General features: G+C 37.9%; 1 protein-coding gene across 1 annotated transcript in view; it reads left to right on the top strand.

Annotated features, from left to right (window-relative positions):
- The window catches only part of LAMA3 (laminin subunit alpha 3), a 117,470-nt gene extending 103,311 nt beyond the window's left edge, over nucleotides 1–14,159 (top strand). The window contains exons 60-78 of the mRNA XM_074146749.1: nucleotides 683–834; nucleotides 931–1,093; nucleotides 1,595–1,728; nucleotides 2,241–2,391; nucleotides 3,238–3,357; nucleotides 4,273–4,397; nucleotides 4,750–4,870; nucleotides 6,046–6,186; nucleotides 6,393–6,523; nucleotides 7,414–7,545; nucleotides 9,179–9,323; nucleotides 9,619–9,785; nucleotides 10,191–10,380; nucleotides 10,678–10,818; nucleotides 11,625–11,784; nucleotides 11,935–12,062; nucleotides 12,691–12,784; nucleotides 13,129–13,248; nucleotides 13,434–14,159. Coding sequence (XP_074002850.1) covers nucleotides 683–834; nucleotides 931–1,093; nucleotides 1,595–1,728; nucleotides 2,241–2,391; nucleotides 3,238–3,357; nucleotides 4,273–4,397; nucleotides 4,750–4,870; nucleotides 6,046–6,186; nucleotides 6,393–6,523; nucleotides 7,414–7,545; nucleotides 9,179–9,323; nucleotides 9,619–9,785; nucleotides 10,191–10,380; nucleotides 10,678–10,818; nucleotides 11,625–11,784; nucleotides 11,935–12,062; nucleotides 12,691–12,784; nucleotides 13,129–13,248; nucleotides 13,434–13,579 — 2,661 coding nt within the window. The 3' untranslated portion in view covers nucleotides 13,580–14,159. The remainder of the gene's footprint in view (nucleotides 1–682; nucleotides 835–930; nucleotides 1,094–1,594; nucleotides 1,729–2,240; nucleotides 2,392–3,237; nucleotides 3,358–4,272; nucleotides 4,398–4,749; nucleotides 4,871–6,045; nucleotides 6,187–6,392; nucleotides 6,524–7,413; nucleotides 7,546–9,178; nucleotides 9,324–9,618; nucleotides 9,786–10,190; nucleotides 10,381–10,677; nucleotides 10,819–11,624; nucleotides 11,785–11,934; nucleotides 12,063–12,690; nucleotides 12,785–13,128; nucleotides 13,249–13,433) is intronic.
- The last annotated feature ends 4,483 nt before the right edge of the window (nucleotides 14,160–18,642 follow it).

The following is an 18,642-nucleotide window of genomic DNA, read 5'->3' as shown; positions in this document are numbered from 1 at the left end:
TAAAATTTCCTGCATGCAGTTCCTAACTATGTCTTTTTAAATCTTGTTATCTGCCAGCAGCTGCATCTGTAGTGAGTCTTGTACATACACAGAAAGCTGTTTAAGGGTGGTTATTCTACACTGGATTTCACCTTTTTGTCCCCTGAATATCTGGCCAGGATATCTGTTGACAGCATTTTAACTGTTACTTGTGAAATATGGTATGTTGGAGAAATAAAATGTGAATTGTTTGGGACAATGACTGCTCCCAGTCACCTCAGTAGGAACCACTGTCCTTGACTGAGTGTTATTCCAAACACCTTTTTATTTCACAAACGTTGAGTCTAATTTTTAGTAAAGGTGTCATGGTTTTATGGCTTTAGCTGGGGATGTTACAAATGCGAAAATTATTTTAGCTACTATTGTTATAAAAATAAAAAGCCACACATGACTCTTTATGACTGTATTCACTGAATCAGTGCAACACATAATTCATTGAATCAGTGCAATGAATAATATGTGCAACATATATGATTACAATTTTTTCTTCCCAAAACTGATAAACTTAATGCCAATTCTCATCATTAGGTAGATTTCTTATGACTCATGCACAGCATGATGATGTCTCTGAGGAAGTGCTGCTGTATTTTACTTTCATTAACATTAATCATTTATTAATGATTATTTGCTTTGCTATTCTTAGGCTTCCAAGGACTATATTGGTATGGCTGTGAAAGATGGTCGCCTCATTTGTGTCTATAACCTGGGAGACGACGAAGTAGAAATAGATGTGCAGCCATTTGTGACTCAAAGCGAAACTGAGGAAGCCGTTATGGATCAAGTTAAGTTTGAAAGGTATAAGATCCACAGTATGCAAGTCTTTTCCAAAACCTGTTAAGAACATCTTTTATTTGTGTGATGTGATATTTTGCCTGTCTGTTTTGGTTTTAGGATTTACCAGTATGCAAAGCTGAATTACATCAGAGCAGCAACATCAACTTCTCCAGACTACGGAAGCCCTTTCACTGCAAGCAGTGGAGGCAGTGACACTCTCCTAAATCTCGATCCCAGCACTGTTGTCTTTTATGTTGGAGGATACCCACCAGATTTTAGGGTACAAAGAGTTGCTTAGTCTTTTAAAGAGATTTCCATGTTAATTATTCTGTTCTTCTTACAAGTAGAGATTGAAACTAGCAGTCTTTCAAAGGCTGTGTAAAACTTTCTCCATGACAGTAGGAATAGATAGGATGCAAGGAGAAGTTACTACCTACAGAAGCTGCCTCGCTTTTAGTATGCTAGAACTCAAAGAAGGGAGCATGGTGGTATTTCATCTGCCGAGGACAGCATGAAACCTGGCCAGTCCTGCTAAGTACTATTCCCAATTCACCCATATGACTCTGCTTTAAATTGTGTTCCTTGGGGAATTGTGTTCCAGTGCTCCTTGGGTGGTATCAGACAGTTTGGATATTATATACAAAGCTATATTAATTTAATGATATTTAGAATGTCATATTCTGTGTCTTACTAACATTTGCAAAGTCTCAGCAGTTACATGTCAATGTAAAATTTTTTCAGCTGGTATTGACAGAATGTTTTTGATGACACTGTTTTGCAGCCTCCACGTAAGCTAGACTATCCTCATTATGAAGGCTGCATTGAATTAGACAACATAAATGAGCATATTATCAGCCTTTACAACTTCAAGAGGACATTTAATCTCAATACCACTGAAGTGCAACCCTGCAGAAGGTATGATATAAACACAGAAGTGTTTCATAGTACTGTGATTTTATCATTATGAATTCTTGTCTTTTCGCATCCAGAAGAGTAGCCACTGTGGCTAAACTGGTGATTTCTTTCTAACTCTTGGTCATGACTACATTTCTTAGAGAAAATCCTCAGTGTTGGCATGATTCACATCTATGGCAATCTCAGTCCACTGGCCAACAATTTAAATGTTGTAATACCCAGGCACAATTCATGGACTAATGTATTCAGCTCCTTTATAAAGTACATATTACATTAAGTGCTAAAAAGTCCATCACTAATGATTTCCTCTCTAAAGACCAATAGAAGGTCTCTCTGCAAATCCAACAGAAGCCAGTGGAAGGTCTTCTCTTTACTTGGGTTAGATCAGAATTTGGCCCTATTAGTGGTCCTGTACCAAATGCTTTAAGTTTTTTCAAAATTATGACAGTAAGTCCATGTGGTAATAGTTTTTGCTCTCATTTATTCACATCTGTGACACTGAATAATTACAGGTATAAAGAAGAGACTGACCAAAGCTATTTTGAAGGCACTGGTTATGCCAGTGTCAAATTGACAGAAACAGTTACCCACAGCCGAGTACGCTACGAGCAGACAATTGAGACTACTGCAGATGAAGGCATTGTGTTTTTTGCAGAAAATGAGGTAATTCATGGAATGCTTCTGTCTGTTTTGTGGTCCAAGAACATATTTTAAAACTTCACTTACTTGAGAACATGTTAGATTTAGTAATAACTGTAAAGGAAATTTCTTAAAAGTGCTCTTTTTGTCCGTGTGGCAGATTAGTAGATTCTGCTGTATGTTTACTGTTTTAGGTAGTCCTGCAAGGAGCAGGGAGTTGGATTCTATTATCCTTATGGGTCAACTTGAGATATTCTATGATTCCGTAATGGCTGCTGAATATTCACTTTGTCAAGACTGAGAAAAAAATCATTCCAAATAGCTCCTCCATTAGGCCATGCAGAGAATTCTGAACTGGGAGCGGGCAGGGAGGCTGTAATTTGAATCAAACCAATTTTGAAGTACTGAGATCCTCCAAAAGTGGAAGACAGTCTTTCCAAATCTGGATATGGATGGCAACAGAGTAAGGAAGAATGTAGGAAGTGCTGTGGTGACTTCTACCTGTAAAGATGCTCAAAATAGCAGTGATGCTCCTTATCTAACATTACAGGCATGTTTACAATCACTGTGACATGTTCTGGGTAATTTCTCAATGCTGTAAAAAGTCAGTAGACATCTTGAAATGACAAAAAGTTCTCTAGAGATTTGGAGAATACATCTGGAGCTGATACCAGATCTGTTTATAACAGTTTAAAGTAATTATGGTTGACTATTATAAGCTTTAGTCTGCTTTGTGTTATCTTTTCCTCCAGAAGCTTTATTGAAGCAACTAGATAGCTTCATTAAAATTACTCACGTCAGTGAAATATATATGAAATGTTGGTAGTTTAATTGTGTTGGTGTTTTGTTGTGGTTTTTTTTTTATTGCAGGATCAGTTCATCAGTGTCCTCATTAAAGATGGTCATACAGTTTTTAGATACAAAGTTGGCTCTGAGCCTCCAAAAGAAATAGAAACCAATGCAACTGTAAATGATGGAACGTATAAACAAGTATGTCATTTTAAACAATCAAGTGATCATTATCTGTAAAAATACACATTAGCTGAAACTAAACATCCTGTTGTAAAATTTAATTGTGAAGTTTTCCTTTTGTGTTGAGGAAATCAGGCTGCTGGGGATAGTCTGGACATGTGAAAATTAATCTTTCTACTGTCACGCTTTCTGGTCAATATGGATAAGTTCTGTTTTAACAGAAAAACCACCAAAGCAAAAAACTTCAACAGAGCAATGCTTTATTTAAAGAAAGCTGTGTATATTGCAATTATGAACGTTAGTTTAATACTTAGATTAGTGTTTTTACCACCTAAGGGTTTATTTCTTCAGGCTGGGCTGATCTTTATGGAGACTACTCTTGTAGTATTTTTGTTGTTGTTGCTTGCCTACTTAGCTTCAGTCTGGCTGTTTTGTAGTGCTACCAGAGTGAAATCGTAAAGTCATTGTTGAAACCTTTGACTGCCATGTTGGTTCTCTCTCCCTTTTCCCCTTGCTACATCTCCAACTAAATAGTGTAGGTCGCAGGGTCTGCTGGAAGGAATCTTTATGCCGTACTGGGTCAGGTTACCTCCAGCCAGCTGACTGACCTAGTCTTGTATCTTCAACTGCAAATAGAAAGCAATATCTGAATCTTAGGTAAGGTGTATTTTTAGGGCAATCTTCCTGAGGAAAATAAAACCTCACTTTGTATTTGGATAGTAGAGAACTTTCCTTAGGCATTTGCTTTAGCTAAATGCCCAAATTTTGCAAAGTACCTTTGAACTACTGCAGTTATTCTGGTTTTAAGTCACTAGTAAACAAGAGGAGGGGAAAAAAACCCCAATGTGTCCTGCTCTGTGGAATTACCTTTAATCTGCTAAATTATTTTCAGTTTTGCTGAGTGAAGTAATTCTTATTATTCACTTATTTCAGATTCATTTGGTGCTTGCCCGAAGTAAGAATACTATTCATGTCAGTCCTGATATTAAAGCCAACGTAAATGTCTTCCTTTTCACCAAGTACTATCTAGGTGGAATTCCACCTTCTCTACGGGAACGGTGAGTAACTATAAAAAAGACTTAATACCCAGGCTTTGTATAGAAACTCCATCTAAACTCTTTCTTTAGGCAATTTCTTTCACACTCTGCATCGGGTGTCTTACGTGATATGAAAATAATCAGTGTATAATATGTGATCATAATATTTGATTTTTGTCTAATGGTGGGATCTTTGTTGGAGTGTATCCCGAAGATTGGGTTTGATCAGCATTAAGTATGTGTGTGCAAGAAAGATTGCTCTTGTTCTGTTTTTCTATTTCTTACATTGTCAGCATTTACAGGCTACTATACTGGTGTGTGCTTTGAAATACCAGGCTACTGAACTCTTTTTCCTTCCACTCCCTGAAACCAGCTTTAATATATCCACACCTCCATTCCGGGGCTGCATGAAGAATGTGAAAAACCCTAACACTGCATCTGTTACTTTTGACGAGGCTGTTGGTGTCAGCAAGAAATGTTCAGATGACTGGAAGGTAACTAACAAAGTTCCTTAAAAACTTCTGCTGGAGTTCACAGAGCCTGGCTCATCTATAAATCCTGGACCATTACGTTTTACTTAGGTCAAAAGTTATATTTGGTTAACATGTGATGATAATAAAAGAACCTGGACGTGGTATGAAGATATGGAAGAGAAGAGATTGCACCCCTACTGTGATAGCTTGCTCCAGCACATAGTCCACCCTCTTAATTAATACTGTGTACAATTAAGAATACCTATTTACCATGTAAACTTGTTGGCTTCCAGTTGCTGTTATTGATTAGGCCAGAATACTACTCATGATCTTTCCTCTCGCCAAGGTGTTTATGCTTCCTAATTAAATGACCTCACCACTTTTTCTTGAAAGACTTAAGCAGACTCTACTTCTACCAGTCTCTGATTGTAAGGCTATTGCTCCACTCACCTGATCATTTTATAATTATTTTCTGAGCACTCTTGACTTTTGCCACGTTCTCTTTAAAATGGGACAATGTGACATTTCAGTGTTGGCTTAACCAGTGCTGCACGGAGAGATGAAAACCACCCTTCTGTTTCTACTTGCTGCTGCTTACATGGTACATGATCCCATTTGCCCTTTTTACTGTGGCATTGTACTGAAAGTTTGTGCTCATTTGCTTTTCCTTTGTGGCACCTAAACCTTTCACAGAGCAATTTCTTTGCAGGCCATTTGCCTATGCAGAAGATTTGACCTTCATTCTCTCTCTCTATCTGTATAACTTCTCATGTATTAAAGGTCTCTTTTGTTCAAAAAGGCCCAGGTATATTGTGTCCTATGACTCACCATTTCAGTTATGCAGCTCATCTGCACAGCTCCTTACTTAGGAACCATTCCTCCAGCTGCTCACTTTTGTGTCCCCAAATGTGAAAACTTTCAAAGCCATCACATCGATGCAAAGAGTAGCTAGAGAAGAACAGCTCGTTATACCAGAGAGCCTCATCTCCCTTTAGAATTTCTCAGATCATAGTTAGTGCTGGTGGAACCAGTTCAGTTGGTCTGTTCCTTACCGATATAATTGTACTTGCAGTTTGCCTTGTGCTTGGTTTTGACCCGAGTCGGTCGCAATTATGTTGAGTAGGGCAGTTGTCCCATGTTGCCATTTCTTCTGATTAAAAGAAAAATCACTGAAAGCATTATTATCTCTCTTTCAGCTCATCAGATCTGCAGCTTTCTCCAAGAAGGGAACACTAAGCCTGAGTGCAGCGGGTTTCCCATTTCCCAAGGATTTCCAAGTTGGCTTTGGCTTTCAGACCATGGCATCGACTGGAACCCTCTTAAATTACAATCTATGGGTATGAAACATGTTCAGCTTAGAATATGTGATTGGTTTTGTTTTCGGAGTGCAGAGGCATTTTAAAACAAGAACTATGCTAATTGTGCAGAACTGGGTGTAATATCTGGTACTAGATGCCTGAGAAATGCAGTTCTAGTGTAAGAAAATTTCTTTCCCACAAGACATCATTGAAATTACCTGACCATTTTTGGGATTCTTTTGTAGACTAATGTGCTTACCATCTTTCTGAGACCTGGCTTTGTAAGTGTAAAGATGGGAGAGAATGAAATCGAACTGGAAAAGAAATACGAAGATGGGTCAATGCATTATGTGACAGTAATAAAAACAGACAACATGTGAGTCCAGTTCTTTATCTGATTCTTTTGTGTTGTGGTTGGAGAAATAAGATTAAAATTTTGTTTGACTTCTTCTTTGGGTACACAGCTAAAAATGGCCTCTGCTAGCAAAATATACTGAAAAAAATGAAGCAAAAGCAGATTTTTTTGGTCTATGAAAGTGCACGTCAGTACCTGTGATGTTTCAGGTGTACATCACTACGTGTGTCTTTTATAGATTGTGTGAGTTTTGACTGCTTGTCAAGCCGGAGCTTTAGAGCTCTTCCCCTTCCAATAGCCTTTACATGTGTCGCTGAAAGTTATAGATCTATCTAACATAGGTGGTTAAAGGCCCAGGGAAGAAGCTAATATTGTGTCTTTTTTTCCAATAATCATCTGTTATGTAGATATCAGAAGTGACAATTTACTGAAAAGCTCCTGAAAATCATATTGATTTCTGTGAAACACAAAAAATTACATAAGTGTTAGTTAAAGTAAAACGTTTTGAATGACTGGCTATAACTTCTGGTATTTATAATTTAATATTATCTGTACTAGCTGTTGCTAACATATCAAGTGCACCACTTGGACACAAAGGACGAAATCCTGCCCTATAGTTGTGAATGAGAGTTTTTAATAAATTTTAATTGGACCAGGATTTCACTGTAGGACTGAAGTACCAGCTTCAGCTCGTGCTCAATACCTACTGTGGAAAAACAGAGCAGTTTCATAGCAGGCAATGAGCACATACTGAAAAAGTCCCAGAAGTAAGCTAATGAAGCTCTAGCATAATTACAATGTAACAAGAAAACACATCTCTCAAAGAGTTCTTTTTTAATATATATATATTTAATTTAGGTTCATAACTATTTCTTTAGATTTCGTGCTTATTTTTATTCACTTTGTTTCAGAGTACGTCTGCTTGTTGATGATGAGTCGACATCAAAATCAGTTGACACTCCAAGAGCACGGGCATTACTCCAACCTATAACATTTGGTGGAGATGATTTTGAAGGTTGCATCTCAAACATTTTTATAAAAAGGTATTTGGCTTAGAAAGAATTCTCTTTCATGCATTTCAGCCTGTTTTCCTTCTTTAATCATATTAAAGTCACTTTTTGCTAAATTGCTTTCCCTTCTATATGCATGAAGCCTTCATGAATGGGTAACTTTGCTGCCTCCGAATATTCTTGCATTCAGGCAAATTATCCATGGTATCAAGTTGTAATTAAATCTACTGTTCGGATGTAATGGAATCATACCTGTTTAGTAGTCTTTTAATCAAAGAATGAACTCAACATAGTGAATCGGAAGTGTCCCAACAAGGCATCCAAAAAAAATCTGCTAGATTGTATTATTATAGCTACGCAGAGAGCCAGGTAATTAAATGAGTGAAGATTACTGGCAGAACCAAAACAGTTGCACAAACAAATAAGAGCATATGTATAGAAATCCAGTGCCTGATTTATGTTGTCTCTTTTTTCCATGTGTTTGTCTGGTTATTAGAGAGATCTTACAGACAAAATTTAGGAGCAAAATTACGCATAAGTATGTTCTTTAAAGAAAAGCATTCCTTGAGTCATGAGTAATGTCCCTGTGGGGCTTTGTTTTAGCTAAGCTTTGATGAATATTTATATCTGTGTAGAGTTTAAGAAAATAGTGTATTTTGATTTGATTATCATAGAAACACAAAATGGTTTGTGTTGGAAGGGACCTCTGAAGATCATCTAGTCCACCCCCCTGCCATGCGCAGGGACATCTTTACTAAATCAGACTGCTCAAATTATATCTTCATTTAAAGCACTGCAACACAATGAGGTAACCTGGATATTAACTTCCACATCAGAAACAAATGTGGAAAATTTCTTTTGGTACAAAAATAGATGGAGAATTAATATTGTAGCTAGTTTGATCAAGTGAATGGAGAACTGGACCAGAATTGAAGAAGTTACAGGTTCTGCTCCCAACTTTAGCACTCTCCTCATAAAAAAGCCATGGGCAAGGAGCATCATCGCTTTTTCTAGCTGTAAAGTAATTTACTGATTAGAGATGCTGTGTACAATTTACAAAATCATAGTATTACTTAATATTATTCTTTATGCGCACAAGAAATTGGTTTTGACAGTCTTTCTGACAATTTGGCTGTAATACTAAAGCTACGTACTAAGTTGTGATGGGCTTTACACCTTGACAAGTCTCATTATAACATCTTATTTAAGGAGAGAGTGAATCATTAAATTAGCAGGACTTGATGTTGCCTTTTTTTCTTGATCTGCCACTGGATAGGCATAATTAACCAGAAAACTCTTGTAGTCTGATCTAGAAACCTTACTCAGTCAAGGCTGCTGCCATTTTTTCTCCCTTTTTCAATGGCAATATTTATTTAGTTTTTCAAAATAGATAGCTTTTAGCAAAAAATATTTTGTTTAGATGAGATGAGAACAAAACATCAGAGGTTTTTCCATAGCTAAAAGCAAATGGTCAGAACCATGAAAAATATGAATACTTTTTACAGCATTGGACCTACGTTTTTCATTGAAAAATAAAAATTGGAACTTTTAACATCAGGTCACTGGGAAATCTATTTTGTACAGAATGCAGTTTTACAATATGTTGTTGATTACGCTAAAGGAAAGGAATGCTGTGTCACACCACTTGCTGCTTTCATCACTCTAGGGCAGATCAGTTCCCTGAAGTTCAAAATCTCGTTAATTATACTGCAAAGACTGGTGTGTCCCTTGGAGCTTGCCGCAAATACGAGAACCTTCAACCACTGCTGCTGCAAGAACTTAAAAATCCTCTCAGGTTTAAGATGCTCAAGGTATGCTTGTTTTTACTGTCATCTTTGCTCCGTATTGATGCCAAGGCTTTGTCTGCATAGCTATGGTTTCTAGAACTGAGATTCAGATGTTATTATTTTCCTTCCACCTCACATACGAAGCAAATTCTTTCTGTGTTGAAGCTCCGTGCTAAACCCACGCCTGTCCAGAACGACAACAGCTTCTCTGTCAGTTAGAGAAGGCTGTTGACTGCTTCAGATGGGAATTCTTAAATGCATAGATTGAGTTTTTTTTTTCGTGTTCATGCATAGTAAATGTTTCAATTCTGTCTTACAGGTACAGAATGAAAAATACCCTGATTATTTGAAAGCTGCAAATGTGCAAAACCAGAAAAAAAACACTTTACCAATTCAGTTAAATGCCAGCAGTGAAGCATATCTCCTTGGAAATACCCCTAACAGTTTCATGTCCTACACGTTTTCTCCACTGTCATCTACAGACAGGTAATACAAGTGTTCTCAGTTGTCCTCCTGATACCTGAATTGTCAAAGCTGCTTGAATCTTTGGGTGCTAAGAGTTAGGATTTTCTTCTTGCTTATGTTTTGGGGTATAACACAAGAGTGATTCTAAAGGTTCAGTCATTTTTTTCTTTCCCAACATTTACCTAAACTGAGTAGATTGACTTGGATGTGGTGGACAATTACAGTGCATATTGATGCCAAATCCTAAGCCTGAATATGTCAACTTTCATTAAATTTCAGAAATGCAGGCAATGTAGAACACTGTGATTCCACTCAAAAGCTATTCTGCATTTCACGAATGGCATTCACTGGCATTTTTCTGCAGAACAGAAAGAATGCAACTAACAAACCAGACCTATATTTCAATATGCTTACTTTCCACGACAGGTTACATTTCTCTGTAGATGTACGGACTAGATCATCAAGAGGATTAATAGTTTTCATGGAGGAAAGGTCTGAGGACTCTTATATGGCTCTCCACATTTCAAAAGGACGTTTTGTCTTTTCACTTGGCTCTGGAGGAAAACGAACCAAAATCAAAACCAGTACTAAATACAATGATGGGCAATGGCACACTGTAAGTAGTATGGTGTAGGAACCACGGTGAAACCACAACCAGCATCCAGCAGGCCCAGCCTATTGAATTTTTAAGTTATTAGAAATGCAATTTTGGTCATCTGAAGTTAATTCCTATGCCTGAAAGTTCACGTGGTTGACAGGTCTCTGTTATGAGAGAGCTTATAGAGACTGATGGTCCCAGCATGTTATTTTCAGTTTAAATATTTCAACAATATAGTGTTTAAGTTAAAAGAAAAAAAATCTCCAGTGGCTTTCATTAGCCATTCTCACTGTGTTATACTTGCACCCTGCAAAGGTCGTCTTCAGCACAGATGGGAAGAATGTCCGCCTTGTTGTTGATGGTCTGAGGGCCCAGCACGGGAGATTAGGAACAAAATCTGCCATCAGCATTAAGCCACCAATCTACTTGGGAGGGCTGCCATCACTGAAAAGAAAGGTAAATAATTGACACATCCACCCACACACACTCCCCATGCTGCGCTAATTACATGTGAAAGTGTTAATATGCAGGATTTCCACATTGAAAAGGTTTGGAGGATATTTCCCAGCACTGACTGAGCACCGCTTGTAGTGTTTGCAGTTGTTAATTAAATATCTTTTTCCTCACCTGTTCACACAGCTGTCAGCTGGCACACATTTTCAATGTTTGTTGCTGAGACACTGATGGCAACCATGTACTGTTTTCATTTCTATTATTTAAAAATATAGAAAAACCCAAAGTCACGTTTGTAATTCCAGGGATACCCTGTTCCCACAAAATATTTACCTCAGTGGACTAAGCAATAATCTGTAGAGAAGCAAAGGAATCCTTCTCATTAAGGAATTATGAATGTAGAAGTGGATATAATCAGAAATATGTGTGGTTCCTCTTACTTTAAAAATTGGACAATTAATGATGCAGGACCTTTTATAAAAGCAGATTTAAATAAAAAGCCTCTTAGAAGGGAAGGGTGTATCTCAGACTTCGCAACTCCTGTTGCATTGTCTTTTTGACACGTCATTGGGAAGTTCCTGTTCTGCAAGCAGGAGTTATGCTAACCCAAAATCAACTGTTACTTTCATGTTTTAAGCTCTTTTTTTTTAAATTTTGGAAAACCTTTTCACTGCATCAGAGATGGGTTTTAGGTGACTTTAGCACCAGTTGGCTTTCTACAGTCCAACAATACAAAAGAACTAATGGGTATTCTTACTGAAAATATTGCCATCATGCTTTAGTGTTCATATTTTGAAATATGCTTTCAGAATATACCAGTGAAAAGTTTCAAGGGTTGCCTGAGGAATTTTAAGATGAATGGAAAAGTCATGACTGCACCTCAGCAAAAAAAGGGCGTACTTCCATGTCTGGATGTTCCCACGGAGACGGGGATTTATTTCTTTAATGAAGGAGGATATATCACCATTGGTAAGATGTGTAGAGATTATAGTATATGGAATTATGTCTTAAATGTATATGTACAAGGATTTATTTACTTAATTTACTTAATTAATTATGTGGTTTTCCAATTATCTCCTCCTTTGATCATTCCTCAACCCACCGTTTAATTCTCCACAGGTAATTTGCTGATGGGCTCTGATTTCAGGATTGTATTTACCATTCGACCAAGGAGTCCAAGAGGTGTACTCCTCCATGCTGGAAGCAAGCGAGACAACTACTTGAGTATTTACATGGAAGGAGGAAAGGCAAGTACAGGCTGTGTGTTTCTATTTAAGACGTATTACCCTTAGTCGCAGGGGCAATTCTGACCTTGAACTCTGGACTTAGGTGTTGCAACACTTGTCTACAGGTTAAACAACTTCCTCAGAGTTGTTTAAAACCATCGCATGGAAAATTGAGTGTTTAACTGTCTCTATGCCTACATTACCAGCAGCTTGCACATGCTTTCTTCACAGCGTTCAGCAGTAAGGCACAGTCTTAATTTTCTCAGGCTTCTGAACCTTTGCAAAAACCCACTGGGGTTTTGGCCAGAGGCTACAGAACTTTGTGGCTTATTCCCACTCCTGCGTCGGTCATCATGTGGCTGTACTGCTGCAGCTCTGTAACCACGTCTGTTATAGAACTTGAGCAGTCTTGCTTTGTGTTAGCATCTTCTGCTCTAGTTGACAGTGTGTCATGGTGGTGAATATTATCACTGTTGCTTTTTCATAATGTAACAGCTTCAGAATGTGAGTCTTGGACTACAAAACTATTGTGGTTGCTGCTGGAGAGACATCAAATAGAAAAATGTCAGTGCTCCACAGAACCTCCTGTCTCATGGCATGGTTCAAACCAGCATGAGTCTACCTAACTTAAAAGATAACTTTTTTGCAGGTCATCGCGGCTGGAAATAGTGGTGCTGGAGAATTCCAGACATCCGTCACACCTGAGCAACCTCTGTCTGATGGACAGTGGCACACTATTGCAGGTATGTTGTATCATACCAGTTCTTCTGAAACTCTGAAAGGATGGTGGGCACAGAGCACTGCAGATCCAGATTTTTATTAATCATTTCACTTCTGTTTATTCTGAGAATACTCTTTAGAACAACGTATGTGTCTCGTGTTAATTTAAGGCTTTACATAAGAGGGATTTTGGGGCTCTTTATAGCCCCAGAGTACTTAGATGTGTCAATCTGACTTTGAATTAAAATAAAATCTATTTTTCCTATGAGTTAAATTTCAAGACAGATGCTATTTAAAAATAGTGCCATATCTAGTTAATTCTTTAATAGGGCTGAGAAGGAGTACTCATTTACCTGCTTCTTCGCAGTCTCTCAGAAGGACGACATGATGCAGCTAGAGGTGGACACACAGAGTAACTATACCCCTGGATTTCCACCCTCTCCTCCTAGACAGATGCTTCAGCCGGTCTATTTTGGCAAAATTCCAGGTAATATTATTGCTGCTTATTTTTTTATATATCTGCGTGGCTTTTTCTTCCGTTCCAAAACAAAAGTCTGATTCATGCATGTAGTTTTATATCATTCCCCCTCTTTTGAAAGCCTTGCAGTAATTTACGTTCTTTAAAATCATTCTCATTTTATGAATTTGATTTTTCTACCTTGTTTTTTGTAGCAAATTTGGACACACAGTGGCATCCAGTTAAAGACCCATTTTTTGGCTGTCTTCGGAATATTAACGTCAATGACAAACATGTCTCCACCAGGAGATTTGCAGAGGTTCACGGTGTAGTGAGTTTGCACGGGTGCCCAACGAAGTAGCGTTGCTGTTCCGCTACTTGTACACACACACCGGGGTGGGTCTGCCGAAGCACTGTGCGAATTCACGCAACGTGGGTTCCCCTTTTGCCGATCCCTGCGTCACTGTCATCAGACTGATTATGCAGAACAGCTGGTGAGCAAATGCCTCCTCTGGATGTGGACTGTGCCAAAGCAAATGAAAAGTATTTGCTTTGATAAACTCCCTTTTAAATGTTATTGATTTCCAAGGTAATCCATTGTGCCTTTTGAAATATATGCAGAAAAATATAATTGTATATACCTTGCTGGGCCAAATTCTGCTCTCACCCACAACAGCATAGACTTGTGTAACTCCAGTGTCTTAACTTTGGAAATTTGCCTTAATGCTGGTCATCTTGAGAGCAAATTTGATCCACTAATATAAAGAATTTTATAAAAATATAAATTTCTTTGGATTGATGTTTATACAGAAATGTACATTAATGTTAAAAGTAATAATAATAATAATATAAATGGAGTTTGAAGCACTTTAAGCCGTGAAACTCTGGGAGTTTGTTACAATGCTTGGAATTCTGGGGCCAAATAAATGCAGTATGTTCTTAAAACCATCTGTTTTCTTGTTTGGTTATTTTAACCTGGTGTTTCTTCTATGTGCTTTTTACAGGCTGCTAAATCCTGCTTGCTTTTTGCAAATATATCTGTAGCTTTAAGAAGCTGATTTGCCTGAATAAGCAGGAGTCCGTCATCTCTGCTTATTAGAATTTGGTTATATAAAAATCTCAGAAAGAGAGTAATTTTTCTTGTAATCTTCAGAGCCAGAAAGTCTCCTCCAAAGGCACTTTTTTTCTGCTTAAATGAAGACAAGTTGTATTAGGAACAGCAGTTGCACCTGCTACAGTTAAGTAGCATGAATTGTAGGACTAAACCAGCAAAGCTGTTTTCTTTGACATTCAAAGCTTTACTTTGTACCTGACCGTCATCCATGGTGGAGAACAGGGGAACCCAGTTTGCTTTATTCTTCATAATACAGGGCTGGACTGAATAGCCTTGACCCGGCTGCTTCTTCACTGTCATGCAGCAGCAGCATTTCGATAGTTACTTTTTTTTTCTTCTTTTTTTATAATTCCCTGATGCCAACCCTCTTTTGCAAAATTAAAACATTTTCTAAGGCTGGTCCTAGGCAGGAGTAGATGCAAACTCTCCTTCCCACCTAATGCAATGTTTGCTCTCACCTTCCACTGCCTTCTCGCTCAAGGCGGAGCAGCGTGTCCTCAGTGTGTTTGGAATGAGGTGCTAGCTGATGAATAGAAAAAGATGCCAGACCAATAGCCCTTATGGCTTTGGTCATTAATCCCTTATCAAAATTTTGCAGCTTTCCAGGGTGGCAGAAGTGTCAGAAAACTGTTCACACCGAACCTTGTGTTGCTTTTTCTTTTATGGCAACTCTGTTACAGGCAAATCTATGTCCACGCAGATGTTGCTTGGCTGTAGAGCTAGTTTTGGAGGGAACTGGATGCGGTGAAAGCATGATGGGGTTGAGGCCTCTGAGGGACCAAAGGATTGGGATGTAATGGCAGAGCCCTCTCTCTGGAGATGCTCTGTAGAAACAGCTTCTCCTGTATGGCTGCCTGACACATGGGACAGAAACACCCATCAGCCTAGAAGTGATGGGGTTCCAAAATCATCTTTTCAGATAGCAACAGCTGAACCCTTTCTACGCATAAAGCCCCCTGCCTTTGAAGTAGATTGTCAAGTATTCAGGTGACCAAAATTCTGGAAATACTCAATTGATTTACTGGCCCCAGTTGGTACTGAAAATTTCTACAAGGAGAAACGAAGAACAGTTAAAGTTTATCAAGCGATTCTCTAGTAAAGTTTCATATCTCATGCCCACCAGACTGCTCCCTGAAGCAGATTTTCCTAGTCACAAAAAAGTCTTTTCTTTCTCCCCTCAGAAAAAGCAAACGTAGCAAAGATTTTTGCATCACAACCTGGAGCCAGTCCTGGATTTCAATTAGAATCATAGAATGATTCTATCAAAGAATTCACTTCCATCTGATTTTATTTTATCAGAAGTAATTTTAACGCTGACAAGAAGAAATGAAAAATGTATAAAGACTTGCATAAATGTAAGTTATAATGACTAGCAAGTATTAATTCTAGTACAACCCTAATGCATAATGAAAAAATAGAAAAGTCTTTCTGGTTTTAAGGTTCTTGGTGGCTGTTTTTTACCCCCCGGTTTCTTCAGTTGTATTGCTTCCATAGAGTCGGGATGTCACACATTGTTGGGACAATCAATATAAGCTAACTAGAGTTCGAGGTTTTGTACTTTTACATAGATAAATCTCTACCAGTCTCTGATGAACATTTAGTAAAAAGCTTTTTGCTCTTGAAGAGCCAGTGGATAATATTTACATGAGGAAAGAAGTTGTCCTGTTTAGTCTCATGAAGAATTTTTATTATTGATGAAAACCACATGGACGCTGAACTGTATTTCATGCGTTGTTTGTTCTGTGCTTAGAATACTCTGAATTTTCTCACATGGGAAACAACTTCTCGAAAACAAGAGCCTGATTTTTCAAGTATTTCAAAAGTCATGAATGGTAGACATAATTTCAATTGTAAAGATTCCTTCCCTTCAGGTTTACCAGGAAAGATCATTGTTCAAGTCAAAATAAACAATTCCTCACAATACATTTTATAGTAGCCAGTAGTGATAGATCTTGTAGTAAGATGAAGTGTTATGAGAATAAATAGCAATGTTAGCCTTGGGTAAACACTGTGTCATGGTGGTTTTTATTGTTGTAAGTATTAGTTCCAAGTCTTTCATCATCCAAGTGTTGCCATTTGACAGTGACTTCCATGGATTATTTGCCGCCTTTGGCTATAGCATTTCAGGTGGATCCCCTAATCTATCAGTTGCCATGTTAGAAGTAAGTAATTCCCATAGGAGAGACAGGAGAGACATTTTTTTATTGTCTAGTTGTCTTTGCTATTTGCTATTCAAGCCTTGAAGTAATACTAATATTTTCAATGGTAAAAAACTCAATTCCAGTCATCCTTTCTGAGCCTGCATTATTACTCATTGCTTGTGTTCAAGGGTGCAAACGTATTACAGCTTGCATTTTGCTTCACTGACCTTAAAATTAGAAGTAATAACCAAAGAAATACATACACTTCTGTCTGCTGGCAAGATTTTACTATATGGTTTGTACCTCTTGAAATTGAAGCTCCTGAGGAAAGTTTCGAAAAAAAGTTTAATGAAAAAGGATCAAATATAGTTTTCAATACACTGAGAGTGCATGGCTAAAAAAAACCCACGCTCTTTAACTGTGTGTTTAGATTGCCATAATGGCTCATTTGAATCCCAAATCAACTACGCAAGGAGAGCAGAAGATTCCCTCTCCAGGCTAAACCACATTGGTATTGCTTGTTAGTGCCAAATGTCTCTCTTGTCCATGTAAGCATCAAGGGCAGAAGGTTCTCCTCCAGTTAATTTGGATTAGATTTAATAGGATCATGTTATCTGAGGTGGACGACACCAAGGCCTGTAAGTTCCCTTTTATTATAACTACAAAACACAGCCAGATTAATGAGAGCTGAAAGCCAGTTAGAAGCCTAACACTGAGAACAGCAGGCAAATAAATAGATCACAGGGCCCTGTAGAAGGAAATACACTTTCACTGCAGAAAAAAAGCACATATAGAAGGAAAACATTTTTCCTTTTCACTGCTTATTAATGATACTGTAACTTAAGTTTCTAATAACAAAAGCTTCCAATGAAAACTTCTTAACGGTCTTTTTGTATCTGAGCTTGAAGCTCTGTGCTTTTGTTACTGTGGAGCTTTCATGTAAAACACAGAGCCATTGACCTTTCACTCTGTCGGCAGCAAAATGAATTGGGTGAGTTAACTTTCTCGGGGTTTGTAACCACTTCTTTGGAGTCACCCGTGAGCCATTTCATTTTAGCTCTCCCTCCTGCTAGTAGCTTTGCCTCTTCTGGAGTCCTCTGTGAATTATTTGGGTTTTTTTTCTCTGCTCTGCTTCCTCTCTGCCCCTCATAAAATAGCCTGGAAAATGCGGTCTTACTGAAAACGCTATAAATGCATTATGGCTTTGTAATGAACTCTTGCCATGCTTTTTGCCTCTTACCATTTTCTTTGTGATTTCATCATTTAAAAAAACTCCTGCATCTTTCTCTAATGATGTAAGGAAATTTAGGGCACAATGGTCTAGTCTTCTGTAAATCTGTCTGTATTTTCTAAAAATACATTAAATGGATGTCCCTGGCAGAAGGAACTACTTTACATTTAAGGGGGTAGTGCCATAACACAATGTTATAGATTCCTGAGGGCATTAGGACTGGAAGGCATAAGCATAAACTTCCTTTGTGCAGCTGGCCCAGACATCTCAAAACCGCAAGAGGCTGGGCATTGCCAGAGCTTCAGTGAAGCATTCTCCAAGTATAAAGAATTGCATACAAAATAACCAATGAGTCTTTATGTTCTATCAGTTTTGGGGATCCTCTGTAGCAATGAAACCAAACTATGACCTGTTGTTCATATCATACTGTGTCTCCTGGTTTGCAGCTGATAGCATTCAAAATATATAAGATATTTTTTTAAACACACTCCTGTCATTACTTTGCACCTCAGTCAATTACTGTGTTTCCTACAGGTTGTTCTGAATGTAAAGCATATGTGAAATGTTCCATGAGACGCACTTGCTTTGTTAAGATGTCACCTGCTCATTGATAAAGACTGAGCACTGCTGCATTATTACATAGAATAAAAAGACAGATAGTTAGCATCATGATCTTTTGTCTCTGTTCAGTTATATTTAAACTGGGAACAGCAACAGATTTCTCTATTGTGCAGGACCTTGTGTCTAAGATTCCTGTCACAGGAGGACTATGCACTGGTAAGAATGAATAATTACATTCATAGGAATGTCAGTAATTTATAAATCAATATGGAAAAAACAGTGTTAGAATTTCAATCCAGAAAGAACCGTTCAGATGTTTTTTAAAGCATGAAGACATAATGAATAAAGTATTTTAAAGGATACAGAAATAAATGGCT

The sequence above is a fragment of the Numenius arquata genome, chromosome 4 (assembly GCF_964106895.1).
Source record: "Numenius arquata chromosome 4, bNumArq3.hap1.1, whole genome shotgun sequence".
NCBI classification, from domain to species: Eukaryota; Metazoa; Chordata; class Aves; order Charadriiformes; family Scolopacidae; genus Numenius; species Numenius arquata.
This window is presented reverse-complemented; position numbering and strand designations above follow the sequence as displayed.